Source organism: Amphimedon queenslandica, unplaced genomic scaffold, assembly GCF_000090795.2.
Source record: "Amphimedon queenslandica unplaced genomic scaffold, v1.1 AMPQUscaffold_13433, whole genome shotgun sequence".
NCBI lineage: Eukaryota > Metazoa > Porifera > Demospongiae > Haplosclerida > Niphatidae > Amphimedon > Amphimedon queenslandica.
In genome coordinates, this window is record NW_003546331.1 from 70,426 (window position 1) to 86,253 (window position 15,828).

Genomic DNA, 15,828 nt, shown 5'->3' on the forward strand with positions numbered 1-15,828 from the left:
TGCTGTGGTGAGGGCTGAAGCTAAGCTGGCCCTGTCTGATGAAAAAGTGACAGGACAGTCACTCAAAGTTAGTGGATATCCTTCTACATTCAAGGAAATGATCAGCTTGGAAGAGTGGGGGCTTACTATTGGTCATATTCCTCTTTGGGTACTGAACTCAATGGCTAAGATTAATCTCTGCATTGCAAAGCTAACTGGCTGGGCTCCTTTTGGAGCTGATTTGAGTCCAATTGTATGCGAGTTTTTTAATTTCATTGAGGAAGAGGTTGATAATACGATTACTGAGGAAGCATTGGGTATAGGAGCTGTTCCGTCTATTAGAGACGGTGTGTCTAAAATGGTCGCTAGATACAAGGAAGAGAAAGAAAAGTCTTCAAAAAAAGCATAAGTGACTTTAATTTTTGTGCTCTTAAAAATAATTTGTGTGTCTAATTAAAATTCTTTAACCATTATAATTTGAATTTCAAAATTTCATTTTCTAATTAAGCGGATCAGCTGTGGATTAAAATGGCGAATTCTTTGGAAGGAGGCTCGTTGTGAAGACTGTTTTCTCTGTTTCTTCTTTAAAAGAAGTCAATCCTTTAGTTGAAAAAGAAGCAAAAACTCCTATCCTTTATGTCTTGTTCCTCTTCTCCTAGTTTTGAGGTTGTTATTGAGGAGGAGGTCACTTCGTCTGGGGGCATTCCTGGGCGGTACGAGTGTGACTATGATGGCTGTGAGAGATCCTATGCCTCTCGTTCAAACCTCAGGGCTCACATAAGAGCCCACGAAGGACGCTACAATCACAAGTGTGATCACGATGGCTGTGAAAAGGCATTCCTCTCCTCCTACAGTCTTAAAGTACATAAGAGGGTCCACACGGGGGAAAGACCTTATAATTGTCAAGAGAAAGGCTGCGATAAGTCTTTCAACACTCAGTATCGACTGACGGCTCATAAAAGACTACACACTGGAGAAACCTTTGATTGTAATTACGATAAATGTCCGAAACAATTCACGACAAAGAGCGACCTGAAGAAACATGAGAGGACGCACACTGGCGAACGGCCGTACCAGTGTCTCCTTGATGAGTGTGGGCGTTCATTCACGGCTCCACACCACCTCCGTAATCATCAACTCACGCACAATAACAACGGAGAGGGAAACAAGAAGAAACAGCACCAGTCAACATCAGGTGCTAGTAACAATGAATCGTCTAACCAGCCATTGTCTAGTGTACCTCCAGATCTTAGTATGTTAATGAATGGACTTATGAGCAACACTGGTACTCCTCCACCCAATGTTGAAGATACAGTGAATCCCGTCCCTCTGTCTAGTGATAATAATGCTATAATAGAGGGAAATGAGGCCATCTCTTCTCAGCTTTTACTGGCTCTCTCTGCTATAGAGCACTTGCAATCGACTGGTGCCCTTGATAACATTGCTGCCATGTTGAAGTCTTGTAGTGGAGGATCTTCACCAGCTCCTTCAATAGATGACACTGAGAGAATTCAACTCTCTTTACCAAATGAGGAATTTGCAACTGTAGCACAACCTGAGTCTTCTCTTCCTCCTTTGATTGAATCTGAAGGTGAAAGTGGTACACAAACACTCCCCATTAATTTGGATGAATTACTAACTGTAACTGACTCCAACTTAATTCCAGGCAGTTATCTTTCTTCAGTGTCACTCGTCCCTCCTTCGACTTCTACCAGGGCAGACCAATCGGTTCAAACTGACGCGACGTGTTACTGCGGTAACAAGCCCGATGCTCCTGCAGTTTCAAAGTGCTGTTCTTGTTGCAAGTGTAGCAGTGGCGGGCGGTGTTGCTGTGCTGAAGAGACCTAATGTATGTATAACTCTCACTCATTGTGGACAAATAAGTCATTAACAACTGTAAGACATTTTAATTCACGTGTATAAATCCTGATATTATCTAATGATGATTATTATTTCAATGCAATTCAGAATGTTAAGCTACCGGTAGTTCAAATCATTGAGAAGTTTTATTAAAATCATGACAGACATGGGGTAATATAAATAATCGTGATGGTAATTTTGTCTCTATTACTTGACTGAAAGGGGAAGTTTAGAGGGTACAGGTACTACATTTTATCAAAAATAGTCCAGAGAAAGTCTATATACCTTAAGGTTACTTTTAAATGCAGGTACTATTAATTGCAAATTTTGCGTTTGGGTTAAAAATCGCAATTATTAATATGCGCGATTATTAATAATGACATCATGATGCCATATAACTATTAGTAATAATTACTTAATCGCAATTTTTAATACCAGCAAAATCTACCTTGTGCTAAAATCGCAAAATTTAGTACCTGCAATTAAAAGTCACTCTAAGGTAGATAGCATGAGAATCTTCACTACAAAAATAATTTGTTTAGTAATTATTGAACAAAGGCGTGTCCACAGATTAACTTTTAAGATCAAAAGTTTACATATACAAATAGGAAACAATACAAATAAGAGGAAACAGTAATGATTGTCAAATCACACGCATTGCCAAATTTTATAAATGCATTTTTGGTTGCATTTGAATATAAATTTCAAATCCACTTAATATGTTAATCATTATGGTAGATGGTGTGGTACCTCTTGTGGTAGAGTTACGCTGTATGCATTTGCATATGCAGGTGTACCTTGTGTTCTCTACATTGTGTTATGTCATTCATTGCATTGTGACTTATTGAACTGGCATTCATTACAGCTAATAATAGTGGCACAGTCCAATCATCATTGTTTAAGCTGCATATGTTCGTCATTCAACTGAACAAGTCAAATCAAAGTGGGCAATCTCTTCCTCTGTCATAGTGTTAATGTTGAAACTGTCATGTGCTTTGAGTGGGTGGTTTAGTTTGTGTAGCTATAGAAGCTATAGACATTGAATCATAGTTTAGTATAATCTAATTACTATTGAGGTGATCTCTTTTTCATCAATAAATTGACAATAATCATATCTAGCTCCTCTTTGAGCATTCAACCAATGATAGATGACTGTGTCTGGCAGCAGGAAATTGCCTCAAAATTATTAGAAAAATGTATTTTATCTATTATTTTTATTAATTTTGAATTAAACATGACCCTAACTTCTTTAATTTTAAATGCTTTTTATAGATAAGTTAGCTATATTAATCTGATTTTAAAATTCGAATCAAGGCACCCTTCATCATTTTGTTTGTATTGTCTCGGCTAATTCACAGATCAACTTGCCAGAAATACATTACCATGGAAACGTTATTAGTCTGGCACTTCTAATGAATTATTAGTCTGTCACTGAGTGTTGCTTTTGTTTATACGTTGGTTAATGATTTATTGTTATGGATAAAAACAATGTGCTGGCCAGATCTATTGTAAACTATTAATCTAATGAATAATAGTTTGTTTTTAAAGGATGTGTGTGTATGTGTCCTTATATCATAATAAAAGCAAAGGATCAAATTCAAACTTTATTGGCAAGTTGTTAACTTACCTTTTGTGACTACTATAGCTAGAGTGCAGCCAGAACATTCCACTTTCATGGTCAGAGTTAACCCTGTTACTACCTGTAATAGGTGAATAAATATGAATGATACATGTATCTTTGAATGATATCACATTGTACTGCCTTTGTAATTTGTTGGCTGGTTTGCAAGTAATCATGCAGGAGTTTGCCTATTTATCTTTATGCAATTAAAGCCTGGTATGTATACATAACACTCCACATTGAAATTGATATGCCATTATATGCAAGTAAAGGTTAATATGTGAATAGCTTTTGGGTATACACCTTTTAATAATAGCCTTGTCAACAAGTCTATAGCATGCATGGTTATGCTAAGACTAGACACTTGGCATAGTAAAGTGTCTGTCAGTTCACGTGTAGTGAGATTGTATAACTTTAATAGAGGGAAGATTCTGGCAAGCGATTGCTACCAATTTGTCTGAGGGTGTCGTGGTCCCTTTGCAAGCTAGTGACAAACAATGATTAATTAGCTGGTTTTTGTATTCTTTTGTGGTTTTGATTATGAGTTTATCAGTTGTTTCTAGCAATTTTACCCAGTAACAAGTTATTTGGGACAAAAGCCAGTTTTTTTTCAATCTACACATGTCACATGCTGTTTATCTCTTATATGATCCCCCTTTTGTATAAAAACCTACACCCTTTGGTTATGAATGCATGCATTAGATCCGACCATTTGGTTTCTCATGTAAACACTGAGGAGGAGTCCCAACCATAGGTGTATAGGTATATATATGCCTATCAGTACTATACTATGGTCATAGTACTACTACAGCAATCAATGCATTAGTGATATCAACTGTATGTGTGCATTGTGTTATCAATGTAGTTTTACCTGGCAAAAATGGCTAGACTACGTGACGTAACGGATTGGCTACACGTCATCCCGATGTCTGGTCCTTCATGTCACATGACAATAACAGAGTGAGTCACCCACGCATCTTTACAGCATGCATTTGATATAAATATCCACCCCAGTTTGAAACGTGCTTATAGCTTCTCTCTGTTGCAGTACAACTTTTGGATTTGAGCTGCTTTGTGGTATCTCTCTCCTTAGAAGACTTTGCATCAGTACTCCTGCTGTTATGAACGCCTCCGAGCAGTTGATCAAAGCTGCAAAAAGCGGCAACCTCAAAGAAGTGAAGAAACTTTTATCCAAGGGAGCTTTTTTCGCCAAAGATGAGGTAAGGAGCTCATAGCGCCTTGGGACACTATCACATCCTCCTTCTCTCCTATAGTTTGGTAACACAGCACTCCACGAGGCTTCCTGGACAGGCAACAATGACATTGTGAAGGTACTACTCAAGGCCTCGTGCTTTGTGGACAGCGTCAATGGAGCTGGTTTTACTCCTCTTCACCTTGCTAGCCAAAACGGACACGCCAAGGTGGCAAAGACCCTTCTCAAGTGGAAAGCAAACCCTGCGATCAAAAATCAGGTAAGGTCCTACGTGATGCTTGTTGGGTTTTGCTGGTGCTGCATAGTGAAAAGTAGCAAGTCATAATGCCAATTCATAATTTGCAGCCAAGTCCCTTGCCTTTTCAAAATAATAATGCATTAGTAATGTTTATGCATTTTTGCTCAGAGCTCCATGATAGCCCGCTCTTTTAATGTGGTTTAATCATACTCATGTGCCACTCAAAGCTCTTATGCATTCCAACCACATCAGTAGAGGGTTTCACTTTGAGCCAAACACTGATGCAACTTACTGGTATCACATACCACCATTCTCTCCCTCTCCCCCTCTCTCTCTCCTCCCCTAAGTATGAGCCTGCACAATAACACAAGTGTCTCGTTACAAAACAGCTTGACAGCCGATAGTTCATGATACTTGTAATGAATAGAGTCAATGATATTTTATTTTTATTACTATTCTCTCTTTACTGTCTCTTTACTTTCTCTCTTTCTTTCTCTGCAGCACGAAGAAGCAGCCATTCATTTGATAGCTAAATATGATCATTCCCATCTTGTCCCCATATTTGCTGCTGCTAAAGTTAATCTTGATATTACAGCAAAGGTGAGATAGACTATCTATGGCTTTATCTCCTCAACGCCTGCCTAGCGATAACTGGTCACTCTTAGCATTATAGAAGCAAACCCTTAGCAGTGCTTGCTCCCTGTGTGAAACCTAGGCACCTTTTTCAACACCATTTGTCACTTAAATGAGCAATTTATTGTCAATCTTGCACCTCATTGGCTAGCCTTTTAGCTGGAAACTTTTAAACTGCCTTGCTAATTAATATGATGTTTTGATTGGGAATTATGAGGCAGAGGATGCATGCTCCTAATCTGACGTTATTTACATACCACTCATGGGAGAAGAATGAAAGTGTGCACATAAACTATCAGTCACTGAACATTAACGTTTCCCATTGGTTTACTGTATATGGACCTGCAACCTCAGTGTGCAAGCATTATTAGCATACTTAGAAGTTGCCTAATGAATTGTTTAGTAATAATTTTGTTTATATGTTTACCTATAGGCATGTTAGTGTATTGTTTACCTATAGGCATGTTATTGTATTGTTGTTCGTATATCATTAGTGTTTTTTTCTGTTATTAGGATGGTAATACTGCGCTCCATATTGCTGCAAAGCTAGGCTATGCAGCCACTGTTAAAGCCCTTGTTCAGAGTGGAGCTAACCCAAACTTCACTAATATTGTAAGTTGTGAGAGGTACTTGTTAAAGTAGAGAGAGAGAAGGAGAGAAGACATATCAAATTTCATTCATTAATAGCGTGTTTGTTTGTTCGTGGCTAGTCTTGAGCTCATTAGTAATACTTAGCAGTATTTGAACCAAAAGAAAGCGAGAGATTTGACTCCATCTCAATTAGTACCAATGAACAACCACTTATGTTTTTTTATGGCTGGATTCAACACTTTGTCTTTTTGAATATTTGAATGCCTTGTTATTGCTATTGTTGCAAATTGAAAGTGACAGACAAACTTTAAAGTTGTTGGGCTCTTTGTTGTTGTTTTGTATGTTGCATAGTTTCAAAATTGTTACTGCCTGTCAACAAGTTTTGTATACATGTACATGTACATGTATAACATGTGTGTGTTTACATGTTCGAGAGAGCGTAGTTCTCAGCCTTTGTTATTAATGGACTAGGTGTAGTTGGTATTATGTATACTTGTTTACTCTCTTAAATACATCCAACACCTTTCATCATAGCTATATACTATCTTCACACTCTCTCTCTTTATAGAGAAAGAGACTTCCCATCGATTATGCTGAAATTGGAGATTACCATGACACAGTTAAACTTCTAATACCACTAACAGAGGTAAGAGAGAGGACATATGTAATATATCTATATACATAATGGATGGAGATTAGTATTTAGCATTAATTTATGGTGAGTCTTAGATGCAGTTGAGTGAATTAGGTTTGTCATAAAGAGAGCCCCTAAACATGTTCTGCCTCTCCTTTCCACAGTAATTACATAATAGAGACATCTGCCTTTACCATTACTACTACTTCTGGTAATACAAGATACCCATAATTATTAGAATAATAGTAAAAGGTTTTATTGGGACCTTGTTTGACTGGTTCTGGTAGTTTTGGTGTCTGCCCTGTTGACATAGTCTAATGCATTAATGGATATCTATGCATGAGGTTTGATCTATTTCCTGCATGTGGTCAATATCACTTGTAGTAAGAGCTGGTATGAAAACAAAAGGACTATTCCCATGTGTATAATTGATTATTGATAGAGTCAAGTGAGCTGATAACACACTCCCATAGGCTCATGGATTATGCATATGATGCATGTACTGTATATACACACACACACACTCATCATGTCTTGTATGTGTAGTGGCTCTCTAATGCATATAGAATGTTTATTCTCATTGTATTCTCATGTTATATACATGATGTCATTGTTGTTAATGCCAATTGTTTACTGCTCCTCCATATGAGTGTAGGCATACCCACACCTTATACTTTCAATAGTGCACCTTGTAACTGGTTTTAGTTGCACACTGTATCCTATCTTGCTTCAAATAGCTACAGGCTATCATTTCCAATAGCTACAGGCTATTATATATTGATATCAATGACTCCATTGTCCCCTTCATAATCCATGCACATGTACATGCACATGCAGTGCTATTGACAGTGATAACCAACTGCTGAGTAAGCTACATATACATGTACTCATTGCATGCATCAGCTGGCACTGTGTGCTATATTGTAGCAGTGAAGTGAGTAATCAACATCTTTGATAGTATTTATTTTCCTTCAGTTCCTTGTTTAAACAGGATATATATATATATATATATATATGTGAAATAACTATGCTTCATATCTCCCACTCATCCATACGTGCTGGATGACGTTCAATTATCAGTGGGATTACATTGCACACCAGTGGAACTATTCAGAGATGATGGGGGAGTGTGTGTATGTGTGCCTCTAGTGTAGGGGTCTCCTTGTTCATTGTGGGAGAGAGAGATAAATAAAAGGGACAGATTTGATTAATAAAGGAAGAATGTGCTTTACTCTGACACCTCTTGGGAATAAATGCACAATAGTGTCATAAGTTGTTCTTTCTGCCTCTCCCTTGTTTTACCCTGTTTTTGTCTGAAGTGTGTAACCAAATTGAATTTATTTTTGTGTGGGTGGACTGCCATGTGTTGTGTAATCAGTGGTATTCTGGTTGACATTATCACTCCTCCTCTTCTCATCCTCCCTCTCTTTCTTTCTCTTTCCTTTTCTCCAGCGGCCAGTAGTAATGGGACGAAGAGCTACTATGGACAGCAGATCAAAGACACCAGACTCGGTGAGTATTAGCTATTGAGTATAGGATATACATTACATTGGCTGATTGGCTTGCTACAATTCATTTTACTGTCTGGGATTGGCTTCTGTTTCATCATTGCCAGGATACTTTTTTTACTGTTTAATATGTTATTTATGTATCTGGTTCCTTGAAGAATTACAAACACACAAACAAAGATAAACACACTTAACTTGATGTATGTGTCATGACTGCATGTGCTTCATTTAATTCAATAGTGACCTGTAGACACAAGTACTATAGTGTACTTGTCCAAACACTCGTTTTAAAAGTACACAAGTTGTGATATAATTCTTTATACCTGTAGTCAACAGGAGCTCATGTGAGAGTGTGTATCATATCATTGCTCGGTTTCCTTTGATGATAGTACTACTAATGATATTCATAATTTGTGATTCAACTGGAGTGTGTTGTGAACTTGTGATCATATTGTGTACTGCTAAGTAGTTAGAGTATTCATGGCCCACTCTTACTCCCCTTTCTCACCCACTCATTCAGACAGTGTGAACAGCATGTCAACAGCCTTGTTACACAATGTGATCCCATTTCAGGGACTTCTCTTTGTGAAAACTTGTCTTTGTGCCTGTTTCCTTTAGAATAACATGGCTACTATCAATACCAGCATATGTTTGTTGTGTCTTTTGATTGATAACAATTAGGACATGGTTTTGAAAGCATTTTCCTTCTTAGCTTTGTGTTGTGTAGACTGTTTTGTTTTTGCCTTCCAATGATTTATTCTCTCTCTCTCTCTCTTTCTCTAGACTCCATTATATGCTAAGAGGTCAGTCTTTAGTCGTTCATCAAAGTCAATGAGAGGGAGCAGCTCTGGGGTAATACCAAGGTAATGTTACTAGTGTATAATGATAATGGATCGATGTACATGTAGTGTATGTATTGAATAGGCTTTGTGCATAATAAAGTGCCTGCACATGCGCCTTTGTTTGTTGAGTATATGTTGTAATGGGTGTAGTGTCTAGTGTGACATTGATCAGAACTATCTTTTTCCTCTCTTTCTCTTCCTACAGAAAGACATATGATTCCCCACCATCAGTCAATGGAGTTGAGCTCAGACCGAGAGATGTAAGTGTACATGTACTTACTACACGGTGTTCTTGTACCTTTTGGTGGTGTTGTAGTGTAGCTGTAATGTACATATTGTACATGATTAGTTCTTGTACATGTACATGTTTCTCGTTTATTTTCATTTGATCAGGAAGCCCCCCATACCTCATTGTCTTACATGCAGTGAATGTTGCCTTGGGCTCATTCCTTTTCATATTAGATAAAAGCATGCAGACCTAACACTGTAACTTATTATTTTATTGTCATAATTACACATTGTCCAAGGCTTCTGTATGCCAACAAGTATATTAATGAGCGCCGGCCATTGCTCCACCAGAGGGTCATAATAATTGAATATCATTTTCAAAGGGCAATGCATGGTATGTGCTTGAATGTTTTTAGCAGCTGCTTTTAATTTTGTAATGTTTTGTGCACCAAGTTTGAATAGGACAATAGGTGTACATGCATCTGCAGGTGTGCCAACTGACATGACACTCAGTGACAGTCACTCTTATGGTTTCATCCGAATGTTTATGTACTGCCCATAGCCTTTATATCTTTAAAAAAACATAATTTATCCTTCTCAATGTGTTTCAGACACACACTCTACCTTCTCCTTATCAGCTAGTCTTAAGGGAAGAGCTGATGGAGTGACTGATTACAATGTGGTGCCCCCCAGATCTGATAGTGGCTGTCACTATTCATGCATTGTTCTTATCACAACCTGTTTATGTCTAATCTGACCACAAATCCACAATTAACATAATTTGTGCCTGATCCTCTTGTAAATTACTGTATATTTACCTAGTAAGGGTGGGTGGTAGACTACTAAGCAGTCTGAGTACCTTCCACTTGTTTATCGTGCCACACACAGCTAGGCTCTTTGAGTTCCACATTGTATCCACTAGACCTTACATAATAGTTGCAGCCATATATCCTGTATGACCTTTCATTTTTCCTTTCTGTATGCCATACATGTATATATTAATAGGGTTGGTTTACTTATAATGGTATTCCAGGGCGTGTATTTTGGTATTTTTGTTACACTTGTTGCCTGATGAGGGTTGGATTTGGAATGCCCTCTGTTGGTTTAGGGTCGGTAATGTTATTCTTGGTGGCTAAGTTTGTCGTTATTATGGGAGTAGTTCTTGGTCCTTTGATGTTCTTTGATCTTTCATTAGTTGCGTGTGTAATCCCTCTGTTATCATTATGATTTTACTATAATTATGTTACTCTCTCTTTGTGTTTTTCTTCATTATATCCAGAGGTCAGTCTCAGTCACTACTCCTCCAAAGCGTTACAGTCGTGAGTTTGAGGATCTTCCTCCTCGCCTGTACACCTTCTCCTCCGCCGGTCGGTTACAAGGAGGAAGGAGTCCACTGGTCCTCTCTATGAGATCAAACACTCGTACACCAAGTCTTGAGGAGATGCCAGAGATATCGGTAGAGGAGACACTCGCAAAACCAAATTATAAGTGAGTCTTGTTTTCACCCTCTCCCTCCCCCTCTCTCTCTCTCTTTATGTATACACTACACACTTTCATCACTATCCAGCCACACACACACACACACACACAGAGGATTGTGTATTGTAAACTGTACACATGATGTAACCCTTCAACCTGTGTGTCCCTCAACTCACACATGAACTGTTTTCAATATCCAGCCTTAGGATCAGTAAACTGATAGCCTTGTATGTAGTAATTGTATAGCTCAGTAGCCCACAGTGTCCTATGGCAAACACTGCAGATAGACTCATATTGGTGATAGCTGGCCATAATAGTACATGTGCCTATACATGAATTAGATAAAATAATATAACATTATCAGTATCAGTATGATAGCATATTTGGGTGTGATTGGATTGTGTCAGAGTAGGTATACAGATGTTAGCATTTGTCACTGTAAATAATGGAGCCTGTAATAATTGTTTAGCCATAACAATAACAAGGGAAGTCTAGGGAGCTTATTGTTTCATCATTGGATTAAAGAAAGATCAACACATTAAGAATTGATTACTTACTCGTGTTATGATAACTTCCTTTATATTAGCCTCACGAGCATTTTCAGTATGGAATTATGCGATAAAAATATAAGTTAAAACAATTATTATCGTGATAAGCCGAGTATTGTTTAATCTATGGTCTATCCCTATTTAATCTCTGTTTGTATACTGGATTATATCCTTGCCTCCCTTTCATAGGTACATACCTACTCAGAGTGATGATTCAGAAGACAACTCTTCAGTTACATACAAGCCACTCTTACGCATTTCCTGTCACTCTGACGTGGTCTCAAACCCACCAACTCTCCCCAGATCAAGAGGCAGTACTTCGACTGGTCAGATCTCGTCCCTCAATACCAGCATGCCTAACCTTGCAATCACTAATGCTGGCAGCAACAGATCCTCTGCGGTCTTCAGTCCCAGTCCCCTAGCAGGGACCCCCAACACTCCTAGTAATCCCATATACGACTACCTCAGTCCTAAGGTATCCTCTCCTTCCAAGTCATCAGTCAAAGACGAGGAGTCTGACAGTGAGAATGATAGCTACGTTTGTCTCAGCCCTCGTTTAACCTCGGACAAGAGGACCTCTCCGGATGGACAGGACGACTCCTTTACTGTTTTATCTGATGACGTGTTGCACCACCAGTACGAGTATTTGGGTCCGTTGCCGGACGAGGACGAACTTGAAGATGATTTCGAGTCGTACGTGTACATGGCTCCTAGAGATAACGGTCACCTACCATTACAGAACACAGCATCATCGCCCAAAAATGGTAAGAGTAGCATTACTTGGAATTGCTATTACTATCATTACATAAACACTACTGGTGCTTATATTAGCATTCTATGAAAACTTTATTATCTCTCTCTCTTTCCTAAAGGAGCGGTACATAAGTTACCTGGTTCCTCGTGTACTGAGAGCCCAGTAAGACTACCATACATTGAGGTGAGTATTACCGTATGCACATTGATTGGTGCAAGTATATACTTGCATATACATGTACATGCATGTATAAGTATCTACCATCATCATTATTAGTAGTATAGTATTTATTGTGTTTTTTCTTAATTCCTTTAGTCCAATAAGAAAACAGTTGATAGTGGCCCTACTGAGCACAAGTTGGTGGAGAGTATCAGGCAGTCAGTCCAGTCAAGACTACAAGATGCAGAGACTCACTGTCAAAGGAGGCTCCAGCCCTCTCTATCCGCTCCAAACACTAATGGCGTATCTTCTCGTAGACCTAACAGCTGGGTGGACAACCTTCAGCCAGTGAGAGATGATGAAACAGCTGATATCGATTCAGACGAGGACGCCATTTCCTTTGTTGCTGATAGTTATAAAAACGGTAACGGAGAAGAGGGAATCAAAGTCCAGGAGACGCTAGAAAAGTACAAGACCGAAGTGATGGAGTACTGCATGAAGCAGGCGGAGAAGAAGATGAGGGCGATGGAGGAAGAGTATCAGAGGAAAATACAAGAGCTGACAGTTAAAACCGGCAGCAATGGAGCCTCTACAGGGAGTCCTAAGAAAACAGCAAAACGATCGTCAGAGACATTTGTTTAAAATGAACTTTGTTGCTCCTGTACAAGGGTCACTCTTTCTCTCATTCATGCATCAGTTCATCACCACTCTTTCTATCTCACCTCTCTTGTGGATTGGTTTTTAATTGTTTTATATCCCTCCCTCCTGTACGTGTGCGTCTTTCTGTTCCTGGTTCTCTTTTCTCAACTCTTTCAAACTTTCCGTGTTCTGAATATTAAAAAACATTATTATTATTAATTTATTATTGTTTAGAGACATACAAAACTGTTGTTTTTCATTCGTCTGTAGACAAAAATATTATTTCTTCTTTTTTTGATCACAAGTATTATTATTTATAATGTAATACTTTTACTCACTTAATAGATGCATCATTTCCGCTTTATAATAACTTGGGCAAAAATTAAGAGTTCATTAATATTATTTCTGCCTATAGCAATAACCCCTTGCTGAAGGAAAATAAAATTAAACAATACAATCTTGTTCACACCTTGAGGTGTTAACAAGAATCTTGTTCACACCTTTAGGTGTAAACAAGGTGTCAAAATAAAATTTATAAATTGCAGCCTTGATGGAATAAAATTTTGTTAGCAGCAAGTGAACTGGTGGACATTTTACTGCAGGCATCATGTGCATTATTTAACTGATACATATTCATTTTCAAAACTTTTTATTTTTTTAAATGGGAAAGTGTGTAAAATGAGAAAGAGAGAGAGAGAGAGAGAGGAAAAGAGAGATTGTTTGTACAGCAAGTATTGTCATGTGATAGTCTCATGACTCATTGCTGCTACTGCTGGTGTGACATTTGTTCAAGCTCTTGAGCAGGAGTATCAGGATCCTCGTCATTGTATATATTCTCAGCCTATGAATGGAAGAGAGGACATTAGGACGGGGTACACTGTAAAGCTTGTATCATTACCATTTGCCAGACTTGTAGGATATTGTCCTCAGAGACACTGCAGACCACCCAGGGCTGATTGGGGTTCCAAGAAAAGTCAGAAATCTTAGCAGTGTGGCCACCATGAATAAACTAATGACAAAAGGAAGTGAATGACAAAAGAAGTGAAATACACAAGGAAGAGTAAAAGGAGAAAAGAGAGAGGGAGAGAGAGAGGGGGGGAAGGAAGATAAAGTGTGTGATGGTTACCAATAATTCTGGTGGACCATCCTCAGAATCTTCTTGTGACTGTTCCTCTCCAATTTTACTATTTAAAAAAAGCAACAACAGAACCATTAACTCACAAGCCAAAGACAACTAAAAACTCATAAAGTGTCATGTTCATGGTCATGAGTACATGATAATTAGCAGTGTATACACATGTGTTTGGTAGTAAGTGCCCTTGTCAAGATAAGGACCACAATGTTTTCAATGTCTAGCAGTGTGTGTGGTGAGGGCATTAGTCAATGTGGTCCTGCCATTGATAAGATAAATAATCAGAAACAAGTAGTAGTCTCTTGAGAAGATTAGTCACTGTACAGGATAACCAGTGAGTGGACAATGGATGATTATAGCAGTCATTTGAGAGATAGACTTGCATAACAATGAAAATTTAATTAAAAAAAATTGGTTCTGAAAACACCATATTAATGTCCTTAGAAGTTTGAGTTGATTCTGAGCTCAAAATCTGAAGCTACAAGTATTCTTAAAATTATGTCCTTTCTGAAAAATATCTAAGGCTATAGCCCATGTAAAAAGGCTCCAAAATCACCCCTAATTTTTATTACATTTTCTGACACACATTGAGATGCTACATGTATGTAGAAAGTTTGAACTGATTCTACCTAGAGTTATGTGGCCTAATGTATAAATTTTGATCTGTTTCACATTAATAATGATTAAGAGTATTTGTGTACACAAGACCTATTAATAATAATTAATGACACACGATAACAAGAAAGACACACACGAACATAAATAGATTAATCAATTAAGTAACGATGAATTAATAATAATAATTAAATTATAATCATACACTATAATAACATGGAAATAACAATAACAAATAATGAATATAATATGTACAAAACTTAATTACCTCAAATCCCAGACATTGAGTTTCCTGTCAGTACCACTTGATGCAAGTATAGTCTCGTTATGTGGGGACCATTGGACCTGAAATATCTCATCTTTGTGTGACTCAAATGAATGAAGCTTCATCTTTAGATTACGCATATCCCACAAAGCAACAGTCTGAGAGAGAGAGAGAAAGAGAGAGAGAGAGAGGAGAGATAAGAAAAGGAAAGAGTATAAAAAGATACAGCAGAGAGAGAGAGAGATTAGTGAAAAAGTGAGAGAGGGAGAAAGAGAGTGAGAGAGGAAGAAAGAGAGTGAGGGGGGAGAAAAAGAAGATAGAGAAAGTTAGAGAGTAATAGTAGTACATTGTAAAAAAAGTGAGTAGGAGAAACAAGGTGTGAGACAAAGAATGAGAGAGTGGGAGAGAGAGAAAGGATGATACAACCAGTAGGAGTGGAGTAAAGAAAGAAAACATATGAAGTATCAAATTGTAAACAGGAAAATGCTTACTTTATCAGCAGAACCAGTTGCTAGGATATACTCACTGTAAGGATTGAATGCTAAACAATTGACCTGCAAAGTAGCAGTAGAAAGTAACAGTAAAATATGTTACTATAGCATAATAATAATAAATAATAATAATAATATAATGATACGCATGAATGCTCATTGACAGATGTGTCTGTATGTGAAACGTGACAACTTATTATTGCATAGTAAACCAACCTCAGCAGTGTGGGCCTCTACTACATGCGTAGCTTTAGAAGTGTTTGAGACTCTGACATCCCAACTGAAGAGGAAAAGGATAACAAATACAGTACAAGTGTTGTTTTGTAAACTTGAGTTACATGACACTTGCATCATTACATATAAACATTCTTCTGTTGCTCTTTCCCTCCCTCCCTCCCT

The 15,828-nt window shown here is 37.9% G+C and overlaps 3 protein-coding genes across 3 annotated transcripts in view; 2 read left to right on the forward strand and 1 right to left on the reverse strand.

Annotated features, from left to right (window-relative positions):
• Nucleotides 1-505: 505 nt before the first annotated feature.
• On the forward strand, nt 506-1,979 carry LOC100639731 (metal regulatory transcription factor 1-like). The gene has a single exon (XM_003386160.2). It carries the CDS (start codon nt 616-618, stop codon nt 1,825-1,827), a length of 1,212 nt encoding a protein of 403 aa, XP_003386208.1. The 5' UTR covers nt 506-615; the 3' UTR covers nt 1,828-1,979.
• A 2,501-nt stretch (nt 1,980-4,480) lies between these two features.
• Nucleotides 4,481-13,312, forward strand: LOC105312564 (ankycorbin-like). Its single transcript, XM_019995805.1, has 12 exons — nt 4,481-4,680; nt 4,735-4,932; nt 5,413-5,511; nt 6,058-6,156; nt 6,704-6,781; nt 8,222-8,281; nt 9,061-9,140; nt 9,325-9,379; nt 10,627-10,835; nt 11,564-12,138; nt 12,247-12,311; nt 12,444-13,312. The coding sequence occupies exons 1-12, from the start codon at nt 4,582-4,584 to the stop codon at nt 12,927-12,929; spliced, it is 2,103 nt and encodes a 700-aa protein (XP_019851364.1). The 5' UTR covers nt 4,481-4,581; the 3' UTR covers nt 12,930-13,312.
• Nucleotides 13,313-13,593: 281 nt separating this feature from the next.
• Nucleotides 13,594-15,828, reverse strand: part of LOC100639859 (histone-binding protein RBBP7-like) — a 6,165-nt gene continuing 3,930 nt past the window's right edge. The window contains exons 7-12 of the mRNA XM_019995803.1: nt 15,646-15,826; nt 15,430-15,492; nt 14,942-15,096; nt 14,053-14,110; nt 13,825-13,935; nt 13,594-13,767 (exon numbers count right to left, since the gene is read on the reverse strand). Of these exons, the coding sequence (XP_019851362.1) occupies nt 13,693-13,767; nt 13,825-13,935; nt 14,053-14,110; nt 14,942-15,096; nt 15,430-15,492; nt 15,646-15,826 (643 nt within the window). The 3' untranslated portion in view covers nt 13,594-13,692. The remainder of the gene's footprint in view (nt 13,768-13,824; nt 13,936-14,052; nt 14,111-14,941; nt 15,097-15,429; nt 15,493-15,645; nt 15,827-15,828) is intronic.

Bases quoted from the DNA above. Each gene is read 5' to 3' on its own strand.
- LOC100639731 (XM_003386160.2), top strand. From the start codon at position 616: ATGTCTTGTTCCTCTTCTCCTAGTTTTGAGGTTGTTATTGAGGAGGAG.
- LOC105312564 (XM_019995805.1), top strand. From the start codon at position 4,582: ATGAACGCCTCCGAGCAGTTGATCAAAGCTGCAAAAAGCGGCAACCTC. The intron at 9,141-9,324 runs GTAATGTTACTA...CTCTTCCTACAG, and splicing joins AGCTCTGGGGTAATACCAAG to AAAGACATATGATTCCCCAC. The intron at 12,312-12,443 runs GTGAGTATTACC...TAATTCCTTTAG, and splicing joins TAAGACTACCATACATTGAG to TCCAATAAGAAAACAGTTGA.